Below are 19,342 nucleotides of genomic sequence, written 5' to 3' on the forward strand. Positions count from 1 at the left end.
CTCAATGTAATCATGAAGGAACGTCTGTGATAAACCCGAGCTGAGGGCATTCTATCAAGTAACTGGCCTATACCTTTAAAAAATGTCAGTATCCTAAAAGACAAAGGCTGAAGAACTGTTTCAGATTAAAGAAGACTGAAGAGGCATGACAATAAACCTAACATATGATCCTGGGTGATCCTGGATTGGATCCTGGCCTGAGGGGGACGGTGGTAAAATTGCTATGAAGGATATTATCAAAACCTTTGAATAAAGTCCATAGATTAGATGATGATGGTGTGTCAATGTTAAATTTCCTGATTTGGATCATTGCATTATGGTTAGTAAGATAATCATTCTTAGAAATTATACACTGACATATTTAGAGCTGAAGAGACATGATGGCTGCAGTTTACTGCAGGAGAAAACATGTAAGTATATAGAAAGTATCATCAAGAAAACATGGAACAGTGTTAACAATTGGGGAACCTTGCAACTTTTTTTTTTAAGCTTTTTATTGAGAGAAAGAGAGAGTGGGGAGAGGGGCAAAGAAAAAGGTGGAGGGAGAGAATCCTCAGGCAGAGTCCTCACTGAGCGCGGAGCCCGACTTGGGCTCAATCCCAGGACCCTGAGATTGTGACCTGAGCTGAAATCAAGTCAGTTAACCAACTGAGCCACACAGGTGCCCGAATCTTGCAACTTTTTTTTTTTTTTTTTAAGATTTTATTTATTTATTTGACAGAGAGAGACACGAGAGAGGGAACACAAGCAGGGGGAGTGGGAGAGGGAGAAGCAGGCTTCCCACTGAGCAGGGAGCCCGATGCGGGGCTCGATCCCAGGACCCTGGGATCATGACCTGAGCCGAAGGCAGCCGCTTAACGACTGAGCCACCCAGGCGCCCCCAAATCTTGCAACTTTTAAGATTGAAATGATTTTTTAATTTTTATTTTTTAAAGATTTTATTTATTTATTTGACAGAGAGAGACTCAATGAGAGAGGGAACACAAATAGGGGGAGTGGGAGAGGTAGAAGCAGTCTTCCCCAGAGCAGAGAGTCCAATGTGGGGCTCAATCCCAGGACCCTGGGATCATGACCCTAGCTGAAGGCAGACACCCAACGACTGAGCCACCCAGGCACCCCTGAAATGATTTAAAAAAAATTTTTTTTTTTTTTTTTAATCTGGCTGACTCAGTGGAGTGTGCGACTCTTGATCTTGGGGTTGTGAGTTTGAGGCCCACGTTGAGCGTAGAGATTACTCAAACTCTTAAAAAAAAAAAAAAGAGGAGAGCACCCTGTGGTGGCCTGGAGGGAACAAAGAGCACCAAAACATTTCTAGAAAGTAAGCATATCTGTCCTGTTCTGGTCATTTGGAGTTATATAAGGGTAAATAAGCTCTTCTATAACAATATGAAAAACCCCATAGTGGGTTTCTTAATTTTATCAACTACTAGTCAGTGGCTTTCAACCTTGCTTACACATTGGAATCACCCAAGGAAATGTAAAACAATACTAATGTTCAGGTCCCTCTACCTGAGATACCCTGATTTCACTGGTCTGGGATATGGTGTGGGTGTGCAGAGTTTTTAAAGTTCCCCACATTTCTATGATGTGTAACCAAGATTGAGAACCATTGCTAGCTACTAGCAGTGCTTAGTAGATTTGATTAGGGGGAGAAGGAAAAAAATGTTGTATAATAATAAAGTTGTATGTATGAGATACCGTGTCTCACTTCGTGCCCTCCTTGGCTCCCACCCAGCTTCTTCTCTATTGTTTACACTTTACAAAAACATTAACCCTGCTTGTCATTCATTTGCAGGTTTTTTTTCCTGACTCTCTGAAATGGTATTTATTTCTTCTGTTAACATTTTGTGTGCTTTGATGACCAAGATATTGTCTATATTGACATAAAAAGATGTCATTTAAAAACTCCCCTAACTTGGGGCACCTGGATGGCTCAGTTGGTTAAGTAAGTGTCTGACTCTTGGTTTCGGCTCAGGTCACGATCTCAGGGTCGTGAGATTGAGCCCCGAGTCAGGCTTCACCCTCGGCGGGGAGTCTGAGATTTTCTCCCTCTTCCTCCCTCTCTCCCTCTCCCTCTAAAATAAATAAATAAATCTTTAATTAAAAAAAAAAAAAACCTCACCTAACACTTCAAACCTTCTCTTGTAATGAATCCTGGTAACCTTTTTTAATTCAGGGATTTGTAAAAGTTTAAGACCTGCAGATTGACTCGTGGCTGGGTAAATACCACATTTTAAAAAATGGATAGACTGTGTTCTTTTTCCTTCCTGCAACACCCACCAGAACTGCCACTGGAACATATTCTTTAAGTTTATGCTAGAATTGGAAGAGTTTCAGTTACATCCTGTTTTGATTCTTCAGCTCCTGCTGCTATTCACAGTTCAGACTTTTGAAACCCTGCTGCTTGTCCTTTACTGTTCCTAGAAGTAAATGATGGGAACCCTAAGAGCTGGATTTGGCAGCTGAGGACTTGGTGGAGAGGAGAATGACTCTAAAGGGGCCAGCTTTCCTGGCTGTGCTATTTTTGCAGTTGTTGATTAAATAAAATCGATTTTTGTAACTTTAATTGGTTTGCCTTGCTGGCACTGGATATTGACGTAACAAGCTTTTTTAGTGCTCATCTTCTGTGTTTCTTACCAGTTTCATCCTTCCCATCTGAAGGCTTTAGCAGATCACATAGTCTGCTATCCCCAGTTTCTATACTGGTGAATGAGGTCTGGTTAAAATGAACATCAAGCACAGTCATAAGCATGGTGGAAAATGAGGCAGTATTGTGGAAGAGTTTAAGGGTAGAGATGGAAGGTTGAACTGGGAGTAACCAACTTTTTCATGGGCTTAGTGGTGTATTTTCTTTTTTCTTTTAAAACCAGTTGAGGATTATTACCTTCTTTTTTATCAGCTCCAGCTTTCTGAAGATAGGTGAGCCTGGTCCTTAAAATAGTGATGACAGCCCTGGCATTTCACAGTGCAGGGCCTGAGCACTCATTCAAGATTGTGCCTTTAGAAATGACTCTGGTTTGTATCATTCTTGAAGCTTCAAGATTACCATTTACGTTAGATCGATTGACTAGGATGGGGCCTTGAAGCCCGTCGGCTTCTTAAAGTGCTAATTAGAGCAGGGATTCTCAGCCCTGGTTGTGCATTAGAATCACTTGGAGGAACTTTAAAAAATATGAATGTAAGAGTTCTCCTTGACATGCTGATTAATTTGGTCCAGAGTAGAGCCTGAGTGTTATTATTTCTAAATACCTCCCAGGTAATATTAGTGTGTGGCCAAGGTTGGAAACCTCTGGATTCAACAGTCAGGAGACACAGTTCTAAGAGCAGCTCTGTCACTAATTCACTCTGTGATCTTTGAGCCTCAGTTCTTTATCAGTAAAGTTGAGAGTGGGTGAATGAGCTGTTATATGGCATCTCTTTGGTTTGAAAACAGATTTGTGAACCTGTTTTGTGCCTACATTTATTTTTTCCTTGGAACCTTGGAATTCTGATGGAAGATCATCATCACTCAGATGCCATTCTCCCCTATTATAGTAGGATGTTGTGAGATTTGTTTTTTTCCCCACTCCTATACTTCCTAAGATCTGGATTTCACCATCTTCTCTGGCCATAACCTCAAAGATGGTATCGTTATCAGTGGGTCAATTAATATTCTACAGATTTGAATTGTACCTGTCCTATAATTTTTAAATTCTCTTCTTCAGTTGCTGTCCTGCCTCTGGTCAGTGGTCATGTTATTTATTACAGAGTGTAGTATTCTGCTCTAGTTTTCTGGTTCTGGGATCTCACCAATTTGTTCTCTTCTTTTGTAGGAGAAATCTTTGAATTAAAGGCCGAACTCAACAATGAAAAGAAAGAAAAGAGGAAGGAGGCTGTGAAGAAAGTGATTGCTGCCATGACTGTGGGGAAGGACGTTAGGTAAGGGTAACACTCCTGCAATTGGTCACTTAATTTTTTAATTTTTTATTTTTTTTTTAAAGATTTTATTTATTTATTTGACAGAGATAGAGAGCACAAGTAGGCAGAGTGGCAGGCAGAGGGAGGGGGAGAAGCAGACTCAGCAGGAGCCTGATGCAGGGCTCGATCCCAGGACCCCGGGATCATGACCTGAGCTGAAGGCAGATGCTTAACTGACTGAGCCACCCAGGAGCCCCAACAATTGGTCACTTTAGACCCATACCCTATTTTATGGCTTTTACTGCTTTTCGTTTTAACTGTTGTAATCGTAGAACCTGTAAGAATAAGTTTGTCCCACTGAAAGATCATGAGGAAGTGTAGTTGCTTTTACTTTAACTCTGTGACTTAAGTTTTTTTGAAAAATGAAACCAGTTTGATTTTATTGCATAGAGATCTAGCCTAAAACCTCCTGAGAGCTGGCACAGTTACAGACCTGCTGTTGAAGTAGTTTTAGAAGATGCTTCAAGTGTACTGAGAAGTAGAAACTCATACATTCTTTTAATCGGTTCAAGCTAGTGTCCTTAACTCTACAACTGTAGATTCAGTTGCTGAATTCAAGATGAAAATCAATGTTAACAAAGTCCATTTTGTCTTTTTTTCCCCCTGTAATTCCCCCAGACCATTTGGAAATAGGTACGGATTATCCACAGGCCCCTGAGGATTCGCAAGATCCTTTCTGGGGGATTTGTGAGGTCAAAGCTATCCTTATAATAATACTTGGGTATTATTTGCCTTTTTTACTGTGTTGACATTGGCACTGCAGTGCCAAACTGTAACAGTAGTCATTGTGTTCATCACCACTACATGCTTGCAGGAGAAAAGGGCAGTTTCACGTGGGACTGTTCTTCTTGAAGCATTAAAAATTTAATTTATTAAGCCTTGAACCTTGAGTATAGGTCATTTTAATATTCCATGTGATAAAGTAGGAGTTATGCATAAAGCACTTCTGCTGCATGGCAAAGTGTGATGGTTGACTTGGAGAAAGGCCCTTGCACAATTATTTGAATTGGGAACCCCATTTTTAAGTGAAAGAATGATTGACAGACAAATTATAGTTAATCAGACTTCAGTATTTGGGAGACATTTTATCAAAAATGAACAAAGTGAACCTGTCACTTCTAGGGAAAAAATGTGACAGTAGATGTATTTTGAGCTTTAAAGTAAAAATTAGATTGTTGGAAAACTTGTATCTTGCAACATGAGCTTGACAGCTTCCCTTACTTATAGACTTTTCTGATGAGCTTGGTGGTGAAATTAATGAAAGTATTATTTACTGTTATATGATGAAATTTGTCATCATTGGGAAGATCTGCATAACTCAACCAATATTTTCCAAATGACCAGTGCATATATCACAAAATTATGCATGGGTAAAAGATCCAGTCAAAATAAGTGATAAATGAATGGATTTTAATGCAGTCAAGTATTAAAAGCTTGATATGGTTTCAGATTCCACATTGCAACTAACTTTTTTTTTTTTAAGATTTATTTTAGAGAGAGGGAGAGAGCATGCATGCGCAAGTGGGGAAGGGGTAGAGGGAGAGAATCTCAAGCAGACTCCCCACTGAGCACAGAGCCTGAGAAGGGTCTCGATTCCATGACCCTGAGATCATGACCTAAGCTGAAACCAAGAGTCGGATGCTTAACCCATTGAGCCAACCAACTGAGCTAACTAACTTTTAGGGAACTATCATTTGTGGACTGAAAAAAGAAAAAGAAAAACAAAGCATTTGTCTACCTTTAATGAATCAAAGAATATCCAGTTAATCTGAAAAAGCTGTTAAAATACTCCCTTTTCCCATTAATATATGTGTATGATTTTCTTCTTATACTTCAATCAGAACAATATCCTACAACAGATTGAATGCAGGAGCAAATATGAAGATCCAGCTGTCTTTGCTTAAACTAGACATTAAAGAGATTTGCAAAAATGTAAAACAATGGCATCTTAATTTTTAAAAAATATAAATTTTTGCTTTAAAATATTTGTTAATATGAAATACATTTACTATTTTAAATGGATCAGTGTTTTAAAATATTTCTGTTTTAATTCCTGATACCACAAAATATCAGTAGGTATAACTCACATGAACAAAAGCTCTCTGGGGAATCTCAATAATTTTTAGAGTGTGAAGGATTTCCTTAGACCAGGAGGGTGAGAGCAGTTCCCCTAGCCAGATCAGGGGCCCGGGTAGAAACGGTGGCAATTAATAACTCCGGTATCTTCTTGTGCTTCAGGTGCTGCTGCGCTGAGGTGCCTTTTGTTGGAGTTTTGTTTGTTAAAATATAAGCATTTGGCTCTTAACTTGCTGTTCTGTTACCATCTGTCTCAGAGGTTGGCGGACTTTTTCTGGGAGGGCAAGAGAGTAAATACTTTAGGCTTAGCAGGCCAAGAGGCAAAAAAAATTGAAAGTATTATAACAAGAGAGGGACCAATTTACCACGATTTGTTGATGAAACTTAAGTATATTTTTGTACTACAGATCTAATGAGAAGATTAGAATTCTTTTTGGGGGATAACATTTTGTTTAATTGGGGTCCAAAGTTAATATTCTCTGTCATCAAATGAGTTTTAAATGTTCACCTAAAAACCACTGTTAGCTTACAGCTCATACAAAAGTAGTGGTGGGCTGTATTTGATGGACAGGCTATGGTTTTCCTACCCAGGATTGATCTAGTCACTGATGGGCTATTTTTGCCAAGGAATAAATCTGGATTGAGAGCATTGGTACTGATGAACTGGTAAAAGTCAACATACTTCATTAGTGGGGCTTTTGTGTTCTCACCAAGGTTATTTCTATATCCTAGAAAAGTTAAACCTCTTTGAGTTTCCTTTTGTATGCTTGGTAAATACTACTTGTTAATCTGTTAATTGCTGATGATTTATCTTGTGCTTATGCTGTTCCACATATTGTAATTTTATTTTTTATTTTTATTATTTTTTTTAAAGATTTTATTTATTTATTTGAGAGAGAGAGACAGAGAGAGCACATGAGAGGGGGGAGGGTCGGGAGGGTCAGAGGGAGAAGCAGACTCCCCGCTGAGCAGGGAGCCCGATGTGGGACTCAATTCAGGGACTCCAGGATCATGACCTGAGCCGAAGGCAGTCGCTCAACCAACTGAGCCACCCAGGCTCCCCCACATATTGTAATTTTAAAAGGATAGTAGATGTCTCTTAGCCTTCATTACACTTACTATCTAGTTGAAGAGACCCAAAGTTTGACAAATTAGGGAATAATAAATACAGCTTTATAATTAGGTACTAGAATGTATATGTTAAAGGCAATAAGGGTTCTATAAAAGGAGAGATCCATGTAAATAGGAACAATTGAAGAACCTTCTTGGAGGAGACGGGATATGTACCGTGCCTGGATAGCTCAAAGAAGCAGAATAAATAGAGATTAGGTATTCTTATTTAACCCCAATTAAACAAAATGTTATCCCCCAAAAAAGAGTTCTAATCTTCTCATTAGATCTGTAGTACAAAAATATTATACTTAAGTTTCATCAACAAATTGTGGTAAATTGGTTTCTCTGTTGTTATATAATCACTTATATGATATTTTCAATTTTTTTGCCTCTTGGCCTGCTAAGCCTAAAGTATTTACTCTCTTCCCTCCCAGAAAAGGTCCGCCAACCTCTGAGATAGATGGTAACAGAACAGCAAATCATAAGCTCTCCTTCCAAACTAATGGTTTGGAAGCCATTCAAACTAAAGCCACTCTCCTTTGGCTTTATAAGAGAGTAGTAAATCATGAAATGACTTGAACTTGGGAAAAGTGTAAACTCCTTTTATATTTGAGGACACTCAAATTTTCATTTGTCTGAGTTTATAACATTAAGAATAAAGAAATTCTAGAAGGGAATCAGGACTCCTTAGAAAAGTGATTGGTTTCAGTTGTGAGATTAGAAATGTACCTATTAATCCTGGATAGAGCATCGTGTCTTACCAGAAAGTGAGGAAACTGGTGAAAATGCAGGATTGCATCACAGGGACTCAGAAGCTAGCTAAGTTCCCACTGGCCAAGGATAGAAGAATATGAACATTAAAAGTATAGCAACCATAGTGCTTTGAACCTGCAATTAATTGATATGTAGAATTACTGTTAATTTTTGTGTGTGATAAAGATTGTTTTTTAAAACAAGATTCCTAAAAATATGCCCTAAAATATGTATGAAATTATATGATGTCTAGGATTTCACTAAAAATAATCCAGAGCAGGGGCTTCTGGGTGGCTCAGTCAGTTAAGTGTCCAGTTCTTGATCTCAGTTCAGGTCTTGATCTCAGGGTCGTGAGTTCAAGCCCCATGTTGGGCTCCATGTGGGGGTGGAGCCTACTTAAAAAAAAAAATTCCATAGCAATTAGATGGGATAGGGATGGGGGAAGGAAGAATGGATTGAGGATATGTATGAAACAAGATTGGATGTGTATTAATGCTTCTTTGCAGCTGGGTGATGGATACATTGGGTTCATTATACTGCTCTGTCTACTTTTGTTAGAAAATTTTCGTAATGAAAGTTTCTTAAATCTATTTTTAGAGACTTTCTTGGGACCGGGACTATAGTTTCTTTAGAAATTCATTTCAGTGTTAATTGTTACCACTGTGGGGACATCTTTCCTTGCATCAGATCACTTTGTAAAATAAGGCCATTTCTTCGTGTTCAATCCAGTAGCTTGGCACCAACATCTATTCATTTTCCTTTTCTCTTTTCTCCTCTCTTCTCAGTTCTCTCTTTCCAGATGTAGTGAACTGTATGCAAACTGACAACCTGGAATTAAAGAAGCTTGTTTATCTCTATTTGATGAACTACGCAAAGAGTCAGCCAGACATGGCCATCATGGCTGTCAACAGCTTTGTGAAGGTAACATTTCTCCCCCCCAAGGAACTCAAGACCAGTTTCATCTACCTCAAGTAATCTTTTCAGAAATGTGTCTTGATATAGTTAACGTCTGCATTGCAAATAAGCCACCTCTGTTCCAAAAGAGGACCTCTAGAGAAGTACTGGCAGTGACTAGGAGTGTTCATGTTTTTAAGCATTCTTTATGCCAGCATTCGTCCTCCAGTTCAAACCATATTGGAGAGCCTTCTGTTAGCTGGTCTCGGTGCATCCTTGCCAGATGGGAGAAGAAAGCCAGGTGAAGAAACCTCAGTGTTTTACCTTCCCAGGCTGACAAAGGTTAGGCGTATCATTGCAGTTTCAGTAACCTGGGCTTCATCTGTTTTATCTTTGGAGAAACTATGCTTATGGGTCAGAAGTAGTGGAAACTGCAGGAGTGACAACTTCTGTTTTTTTTTACTTAATAGGTCTTAACACTTGATTAATTTTTTTTTTTTATTTGAGGAAATAGTATTATAAATTCCTAAATCCCCATCTTGTAGTTTCAGTAGTTACCAACCCATGACCAGTCTTATTTAATTTATTCTCCCCATACATGCTTTCCTAACTCCCACTCCTCTTACTGGATAATTTTAAAGCAAATCCCAAACATCATAAAGATGAAAAATCATTTCATCCTTACATTTGTCAGAATAATATCTCTTTTTTAAGATTTATTTATTTGAGAGAGAGTGTGAGTGCGTGTGCGGGGAGGGTGGGGTTGGAGGGGAGTCGGGGGCAGAATTAGAGAGTCTTAAGCAGACTCCACGCTGAGCTCGGAGCCAGACTCAGGGCTCGATTTCACAACCCTGAGATCATGACCTGACCTGAAACCAAGAGTCTGATGCTCAACCGACTGCACCACCCAGGCGCCCCAAGATCTCTTTTTTAAATATAACTACAATACCATTGTCACATCCTAAAAAAATTGACCATTAAAAAATTTCTTATTATTGAATATGCAGTCAGATTTTTTCTGTCATTAGATTTGATAGACATAAAATAATGAGATTGTTCCTATTAATATGTATCTTTTTTTACTAGTGTTTTTTCTGTCAGAAATTTAGTCTCCATTAAAAAACAAAAACAGCATTTCTAAAATTAGCTTCTATTAGTCTGTTTTGAAAAATAAACAATATGCTTTCTTCTCATGGAATTTTTGTTCTCTTCCTATGTTTAGCTGCATAGTACAGAATCAGAGAGAACACAACATTTCATTTTTTTTTTTTTTTAAGATTTTATTTATTTGACAGAGAGACAGAGACAGCGAGAGAGGGAACACAAGCAGGGGGAGTGGGAGAGGGAGAAGCAGGCTTCCCGCCGAGCAGGCAGCCTGATGTGGGGCTCGATCCCAGGACCCTGGGATCATGACCTGAGCCGGAGGCAGACGCTTAACGACTAGGCTGCCCAGGTGCCCCCTTTTTTTTTTCTTTTTTAAGATTTTATTTATTTGACAGAGAGAGACACAGCAAGAGAGGGAACACAAGCAGGGGGAGTGGGAGAGGGAGAAGCAGGCCTCCCGTGGAGCAGGGACCCCGATGCAGGGCTCGATCCAAGGACCCCAGGATCATGACCTGAGCCGAAGGCAGACGCTTAATGACTGAGCTACCCAGGCGCCCCACGACATTTCTTTCTTTCTGTGTGGTGGTTCAAAGATGGACTACATCATTGGAAAGATAATTTAGTTTATGTTTTTTGGAAGTTAGCATGTACATAGGTTTATAATGTTTAAAGAAATTTTTTAATGTAGGGCAATATAAGGAGTGTTCTCTTTGTACTGTATTTGGAAGCATTTGCTAATAAAGGAGAGTGTTCGGGTGCCTGGCTGGCTTAGTTGGTAGAGTATGTGACACTTGATCTTGGGGTGATGAGTTTGAGCCCCATGTTGGGTGTAGAGATTATTTTAAAATAAATAAACCCCTCATTTAAAAAAAAAAAAAAAAAAAAGGAGAATGTATCTCAGAGGGCCCTCTCTGTTGCTTAACTCTAGGAACTTAGGTCAGGCCTAAACCAGTTTCTGTTTTCCTTTGCTTTCTTGGCTGTAGGCCCCAGAAAGTCCAGCCCTCTTTTCTCTCTGCTTGGTATTTGCAGGCTGACTCTGGAGTAGGACACATCTTTCCAATTCCTCATTTTTTCCCTGTTGTTAAGGCATGTTCACTAATGGCCACGGGGATGGTGATACCAGCTTACCACGCTTCTGCCTAGTCCTGGAATGAATCCTGCTGGGCATTTCTTCATTGTGTTTGTAAAACAGTTCAATGAATTCCTAACCTAAGCTCTTAAATAGGCAACTAAGATTTGTACTTAGGAAACAGTAGCATGGGAGATGAGTGTTCTGATGTAGAATATAACTGGAAGCTTACATTAAGGAAATATTCTTTTGTGGCTTATAGAAACTAGACTGTTTACTTTTAGTCACCATGTGCACCTGTAGTTGTCAATGATTCATTCTTTCTTTCTTTTCTTTTTTTTTTTTTTTAGGACTGTGAAGATCCCAATCCTCTAATTCGGGCCTTAGCAGTCAGGACCATGGGGTGCATCCGGGTGGACAAGATTACAGAATATCTCTGTGAGCCTCTCCGCAAGTGCTTGAAGGATGAAGATCCCTATGTTCGGAAAACAGCAGCAGTCTGTGTGGCAAAACTCCATGATATCAATGCCCAAATGGTAGAAGATCAGGGATTTCTGGATTCTCTGCGGGATCTCATAGCAGATTCAAATCCAATGGTAATAAGCTTCTGCTTTTATAAAGAGAGCAGTACTTACAATGGGTTCCTTTAAAAAGCATGTTTAAAACAAATGTTTGGGGCATTGAAACATAGGTTAGCTATGAGAAACATGAATTCTGTGTGTTCTCACACAGTAGATGTTTTCTGAAATGAAAACCAAGTACTAAAATACAAGGGTCTTAAAGCAAACCTTTGTATCATACCTACCCCTGTATTTGCTCAGAAACTGGTTCTTTCATCATTTTTTAAGAGGGTTTTACCTTGGGGGCGCCTGGGTGGCTCAGTCGGTTAAGCGACTGCCTTCGGCTCAGGTCATGATCCTGGAGTCCCGGGATCGAGCCCCGCATCGGGCTCCCTGCTCAGCGGGGAGCCTGCTTCTCCCTCTGACCCTCCCCCTCTCATGCTCTCTCTCTATCTCATTCTCTCTCTCAAATTAATAAATAAAATCTTTAAAAAAAAAAAAAGAGGGTTTTACCTTAAGTTTATATCAGTTTTTAAAAGATTATTTCTTTAGATGTTTGTGGTCTTTTCTGGTAGTGTGGGAATAGAAACCAAGTTATATTTATTGCCTGATTATTGTAATGCATTCTTCTTCAGGAAAATTCTAGGACAAAATTCTTTTTGCCAACTTACGTTCTAAATGTTTGGCAGCTAGAACATAATACCGTAAAGTTTGGGGGCCTTTTATTTCTCTTATTAATATTTTTACCTTTGTCCATATAATGAAGGGGAGAAAGTGGTATGTTGACTGTGCTAGTAACTGGAGCTCATTTGAATGGAGTGATTGATCACTAGGTACCATTATTGAGAAGATGGAGGAATATGGCCACTTTTTCTCCCCTTTTTGCCTAATGCATTGTTTACTTGGAGGTGAATAACTTTGAGTTAATCAGTGGATCACCTCTGAATACTTTCTTTGTTGAACTTTTTGAAATAGAGTTGGAATTTGCCTTGAAATAGACATTGTCTCACTTGCGAATCATGTGCTCAGATCTCTGCTTTGATATTTAATTTGGTTCATCTTATTCTTTGAGTAGCCTTGGCTTCTGTTTATTATCCTTCAAGTTTAGTATCAAGGTCAAAGGATGAAGCAAGCCACATTTTTTTTTTAAGGTGCTATCGTACTACCATCAGGAATCTTGTAGCTACCTTCTAGGCACAGAAACTGGTGTGGGTGTGTATGTGCTGAAACCATGACTTCTTATAGGTATCACCACCAGTATTAGAAGATTCAACCTTTCCTTTTTTTTCCCTCCAGTAGGACCATGTGGCACCTTTTTTTTTTTTTAATTCCATAAAGAAAGAAAGTTATAAGGCATTAGTATCTATTTTATAGAATGTTTAACTGGTCCCAAGTTGTGTTTTGGTGTTGCTTTTGAGTCACTGTTACCCTGAGCACCTGTCTTTGAAATTTTCTACTTAAGGACAAATGAGAAGATTAGAATTTGGGCTCCATGCTCCAGGTTTCAGGCTTCCAAGTGAATGGGATATCATGCACTCAGATACTCAGTGGGGCTAAGAATGTGGAGTTAGAGGTGAAAATGAGTTCTAACTCATAGGTAATTCCAGTTTGGGGAGAAAAAGGCATTTTTATACCAATGTAAATTCTTCAAAATAGAACCTATAAAATTAGATGGTCAGGGATAGGGGCTATCTGATGGTTTAGTAAAGAGTTTTTTTGTTTTGTTGTTTGTTGTACCCAAGCGCTTAGATTTTTTTCCAGATCAGTTGAGAGGATGACACGATTTGGAACAAGCCTAATTTGACTTATTTTAAGTTTTCATTGTGGAGGAGGGGCTGGTTTTTGTCCAGCCCACCATACTCTCAAGTAATATATGTAATTATACATATATTTATTTATTTATACTTTTTATTGGAATTTTCAAACATATTCAAAATTAGAGTTACTGAATGAAAACAGTAGATAAATAAAATGAACCCATTTACCATCACCAGATTCAATCATTATCAACACGTGCCAGTCTTGTTTTTAGCTGTTTTCTCCCACGCCATACCTACATATACGGAATTTAAACAGGCAATATGTCAGTGGGTCTCTTTGAATGTCATATAACATTATAATAAACTATAATGCTCTTAAAATTTCTTTTTTTTTTAAAGATATTTTTATTTATTTGACAGATAGAGACACAGCAAGAGAGGGAACACAAGCAGGGGGAGTGGGAGAGAGAGAAGCAGGCTTCCCACGGAGCAGGGAGCCCGAAGTGGGGCTCGACCCCAGGACCCTGGGATCACGACCTGAGCTGAAGGCAGATGCTTAACGACTGAGCCACCCAGGCGCCCTGGTCTTAAAATTTCTTAGCCTGTTTTTACACAACAAATCAGGAGGTGATTTGGAGGGACTTTCACAGTTATCTTTGAGAAAACTTTTAGAGAAAATTTAAGGTTAATTGGTAGATTTTGAGAAACTGTTTCAGGAATGACTGTTGTTTTACTGTCTTTATTGCCGATTTTCCTAGAGCAGGTACCAGCATTAATTATCTTTGGACCTATTGCCCTCTAAGTAGAAAATCTTTCTGATTCTTGTCAGATTTCTCAGTAGCAGAACTTTTCCCTGATACTGTTCAACTGAGTACTAACAAGGCACACAGGGTGCAAAATTTAAGGTGGTACTCACATTCAGGTGTCAACTCTGTACCCGCACAAGCCTGAAAGTGGGGTGCCTCCTTAGATTTGTGCCTTGCTTGCCCTACTCTTATCCTGGACTTACATTCAAATCAGTTTTTTGAACTCTTCATGCTTGTTCTAGCGAAGAACTGAAAAGCTTGGATTAAGATAGCCAGCAGACATACACGCCTACTTTTGATCTTGAACCCATACTTTTCATCTCAAACCGTATGTCCTGCTTTTTACCAAAAATGTTAGAACTAACATTTAGACCACTGATTTTCCTTTTTTGTCAGCTGGGTCAGATACTGTTGATAGGGAACAGAGGAGTGCATGAATTAAAGTGTAGTAGCTCAAACACCTAAGAAGTTCCTAAGGCTTATGATGACCATGTGTCATTAGGAAAAAGGGAATTTAAATTTAATTGCATTCTATGCCAGATAGATGCTTTTAGTTACAATATATTACTTAGTTCTCATATCTTCCCAGTGAAGCAGAGGTTATTACATATTAGAGATCAAGGTTTTCCCAAAGTCAGACAGCTAGTGGTAATGTAGTCAGGGTTCTAACCTAGTTCTGAGTTCCAATACCCATTACTGGTCACTGCCTTCACGGATGTGTATATACGATAGGATTAAGTGTGTATATTCACACATACACATTTAGAACTGTTTGATTTTCTCAAAATGGTTAAAATTTTGAACATATGAAGGCCTTTAATGATCTGTTTTACTATGGAAATCCTCTCAATCCTCTTACTCTGATGATGGGTAGGAGTCCTCTTTACTGCTCTTGAGGAGTAATTTTGTTCCACTTTTTCAGAAGTTGTTCCACATGGTGGCAGCATTGCACCAGCAAATATTAGAATCTCTTGCAGAACAAACGACCGTTTCCGGGGGTTCTGCCTTAGGAATTTTCTTATGGCTCACTTCAGAAGGGCATCCTAGCTGTGAGAGCACAGGAACACCTACAGAAGTGACTTTGAAATCTGAGAGGAAAATGTTTATCAAGATCTACATACTTTTGGGGTTATGTGGATCTCAGGCTGGTTCTTGGGGGTAGTGTACCTTGCTGCCAGTAAGAGAACTTTAGTATGTTTTCATTCCCCTTTGTGGGGGGGGGGGCGGGGGGGGCAGTTCACACCTCGTTTTCCTGCAGTTATGCCATTTATACCAGTTAGAGCAGTCTTTCAGTGGAATACTATTTGAAAGAGAAAAGATAAACTTTGAAGTAGAAAAAATTCTCTGTTAAATTCTAGCTCAACTTCCCTGGGTTGTTTCCTCTTCTGTTTAATGAGGGGAACCATCGTAGACAGGTGTTGGGAGTATTTATTGAGCTGTTGCATAAAAAAGCATGTATTCAAGTACTCGGCTTACAGGAGCTCACGAGAGTGATGGCTGCTGATCCTGTAATCATGAAGTAGACACTAGGCTACAATATTAAATTAAAATGCCCTGATTCCTTTGATAGCTGTATAAACTTATATAGTACAGTCTTTTCTGAGAGAATTAGAGCCAAACTTATTTTCAGATGCAGATTTTATTATTTGTTATTTCGAAAGTAAACCTGTATTCAGAATGAGGAACCACTTTGGAGCTTCAGGAAGATAGCTCCCATGATTTCTTCACAGATGTCAGAATTTTTAAAATTTCCACTAAGTGTATGTTTACGAGAAAAAAAAAAGTGCTTTTGAGCGATAGTGACTATTCTGTAGCTTTTTCCCTCTGAGGCTTTTGAGGTATTCTGACTTCAGTTAACATGTTCATGCTAGAGTCTGCCACTCCAGAGACTTTCTCAACAGCCCTCACTGAGCCGTGTTTGCTTTAGGGGTTTGTGAACTCTTCTCCTGAGTCCTGTTGGCTTAGGGACTTTATCCCTTTGATCTCTGTCTTCCAAGCCTTCTCAGTTCTGCTTCCATCACTCAGAGCTGCCCCCAGGAAGCCCTCTTGCACTGCTCTGCACCTGTCTGCTGAAGCACAAAGTACTAAATAAGTAAAAAACCTGTTTCTGTTTGCTGAGTGTTCTGGACAAGGAGTATGGTTTCAGAATTGCCTCAGCTTGACCCATAATAGCCTTTAGCAAAGGTTCTAGTTAAAACCGCCAGCTTCTTTTGATTGGAACTTATTCTAGAAAGCTGTTTTATGAAAAATAACCTCTTCTCAGAAAAAGTGTATACTTTAACTGTGTGCTAGCCAGCTGTGGGTTTGTAACCCTCCTGGGAGCTTCCCTGGTGTAATCTGAAACCAGCCCCTTTTATGCGGAGGGCAGAGAGAGACCAAAGAAAGAAGCAGGCTACTCCAGGTTGGTAGGTGGCAGTTCTAATAAGCAAAGAGAGCTTACATACAAGGCTTGCGTTGGGCAAAAGCAAGACAGCATGGATCCCCACCACCTGCCTGCCAAATCTTAAAAGTTTATAAAGAGGCCTTCACTGGGTTCAGTCACATATACCAGGTGAAAGACAAGCAGAACCCCATTCCAAGGACAGGCATAGGATGAGAAGCCTTCAAGGCACGGGCCGGGTTCCAGCTCACAGGTTTGTTGGCAGTCACGTCTTTTCGGTGACCATCCCCAACACCAGCATGTAGAAGCAGCGTGGTATCATGGCAGTCGTTCTCAATGGGGAGCAATTTTGCTCCCCAGGGGTGTTCGACAATATGTGGGAACACTTTTGGTTGTCACAACTAATGGGAGAGGTGCTACTGGCATCTAGTAGGTAGAGTCCAGAGATACTTTAAACATCCTACAGTGTATGGGGCAACCCCTTACGACAAACAGTTATCCATCCCCAAGGCCAGTAGTGCTAAATTGCAAGAATTTGGATTATGGAGCTAGTATGTGGCCTTGAGGGCCAGAGTGGCAGCTGTTGTGAGTCCGGGTGTGCTGCTCACTAGAAACGTGGCCTTGAGCAAGTTATTTAAAATGAGCTTCAGTTTCCTCATCTGTAAAATGAATGTAATAATGCCTACTTTACTTGATTATTTTTGAGTATGGAGAGTAATTTAAAAATTTAATGCCTGATATTTGGTAAATGCTTAATAATATTGAGGAACAGAGCTAACATTGCGTACTTTCTGATCATTATAGTTTTCATTTAGGCCTTAGAAACTTGTGTTGTGGTTTGTTGTCAATCTGAGATGATATGTATTGAAAAACTCAAGTCTCTAGATCATTTCGTAAATGCAGGGATTTTTATCCGAATATAAATGATGTCCTTGTGGGCTATGTTAAATTTTCTATTAAAGATAGGCCTAGAACACATAGAAAAACATAATGACCTCATTTAATTTAGTATTTTATATGATTTCTCTTATCTCTCAATGTATATTAGTTAAGTAGGAGAGTTTTAAAGTAAAATTTCATACATAAGTGAAATTAGACATGGATAATGCTCTTTATGCCAGAAGTCCATAAAGGAGTTCTAGAGCTGGTAGAATTTTAGGCGTGTGTGAGAGTGTCAGTATGTGGTAGGCACTTAATAACAGTAATGTGGGAGGTAATATATTCAGTCTGTCTGGGTTCCCCCAAGTGAGTAATGTTATATTTGGTACTAAAAGAGGATCCGCCGTTAATTTCTGCAGGGATGGAGTAAGTAGAATCATTGAAGGCTGCTTTGATATAAGGCTGACTGCCCAGCTCTTGAATTTCCCACCGGTTGATCTGAATTCTTTTGTGTCTCTGCTTACTGGAGAAGCAGATGTTTTTGTTTTCCTTTATAATAAACTCTGGAAATCTTTCTGTGATTCTCACTTCTTTTAAAAAATTCATTATCAGTTTTTGTGTCAACTGTTACCAACTTAGAGTTTTTTTTTTTTTAATCTCATTTGGGGGGAATAACTCTAGCTTTACAGAAAAGTTGCAAAGATAGTACAGAGAGTTCTCATATATTCTTCACTCAGTTTCACTTAATGTTAACATCTTATATAACCATGGCACATTTGTCAAAACTAAGAAATTAGCATTGGTACATTATTATTAACTAAAGTACAGATTTTATTTGAATTTCACCTGTTTCAACACAAATGTCCTTTTGCTATTCTAGGATTCAATCCAAAATACCAAATTGCATTTAATCACTTCTTTTTATAAAGAGTTGACTCACTCTTTTTGAAAAGTATCTCAAAAACAGAAAAGTGCTTTGTAATTATAAAATGTTACTTTACCCCCCCCCCCAATACTATATAGCATAGTGGTTAAAACTCAGACTCTGGAGCCAAAAAGACTTGGGTTTATGTCCTGGTTCTGTCATTTCTTTCTTTTTCTTGTTTTTTTTAATTTTAAAAGATTATTTATTTATTTGAGAGAGAGAGAGAAACAGCATGAGAGGGAAGAGGGTCAGAGGGGGAAGCAGGCTCCCCGCTGAGCCAGGAGCCCGATGTGGGACTCGATTCCAGAACTCCGGGATCATGACCTGAGCCGAAGGCAGTTGCTTAACGAACTGAGCCACCCAGGTGCCCCTGGTTCTGTCATTTCTTAGCTCCCTAAACTTCTTAGTATCCTCATCTACAGAGTGAAGGTAATAAATAATACTTCTATTGTAGGATTGTTGTGAACATTGAAGGATAGAGGGCTTGCAAAGCACTTAATCTTTTTTTTTAAATTTGTTTACATATTTATTTTATCATGTTATGTTAATCACCATACATTACATCATTAGTTTTTGATGTAGTGTTCCATGATTCATTGTTTGCATATAACACTCAGTGCTCCATTCAATACGTGCCCTCTTTAATACCCATCACCAGGCTGACCTATCCCTCCACCCCCTTCCCTCTAGAACCCTCAGTTTGTTTCTCAGAGTCCATAGTCTCTCATGGTTCGTCACCCCCTCCAATTTCCCCCCCTTCATTTTTCCCTTCCTACTATCTTCTTTCTTTCTTTTTTTTTTTTTTTAACATATAATATATTGTTTCAGAGGTACAGGTCTGTGATTCAATAGTCTTACACAATTCACAGTGCTCACCATAGCACATACCCTCCCCAATGTCTATCACCCAGCCACCCCGTCCCTCCCACCCCCCACCACTCCAGCAAACCTCAGTTTGTTTCCTGAGATTAAGAATTCCTCGTATCAGTGAGATCATATGATACATGTCTTTCTCTGATTGACTTATTTTGCTCAGCATAATACCTTCTAGTTCCATCCACATCGA

The 19,342-nt window shown here is 39.2% G+C and overlaps 1 protein-coding gene across 5 annotated transcripts in view; it reads left to right on the forward strand.

Moving 5' to 3' along the window:
- The window catches only part of AP2B1 (adaptor related protein complex 2 subunit beta 1), a 133,500-nt gene that overhangs the window by 20,241 nt on the left and 93,917 nt on the right, over positions 1-19,342 (forward strand). For all 5 annotated transcript variants that reach the window (XM_078063718.1, XM_078063724.1, XM_078063712.1 and 2 more), the window contains 3 exons: positions 3,813-3,918; positions 8,685-8,820; positions 11,317-11,562. In XM_078063718.1, coding sequence (XP_077919844.1) covers positions 3,813-3,918; positions 8,685-8,820; positions 11,317-11,562 — 488 coding nt within the window. The remainder of the gene's footprint in view (positions 1-3,812; positions 3,919-8,684; positions 8,821-11,316; positions 11,563-19,342) is intronic.

This window comes from Halichoerus grypus, chromosome 2, assembly GCF_964656455.1.
Source record: "Halichoerus grypus chromosome 2, mHalGry1.hap1.1, whole genome shotgun sequence".
Lineage (NCBI taxonomy): Eukaryota > Metazoa > Chordata > Mammalia > Carnivora > Phocidae > Halichoerus > Halichoerus grypus.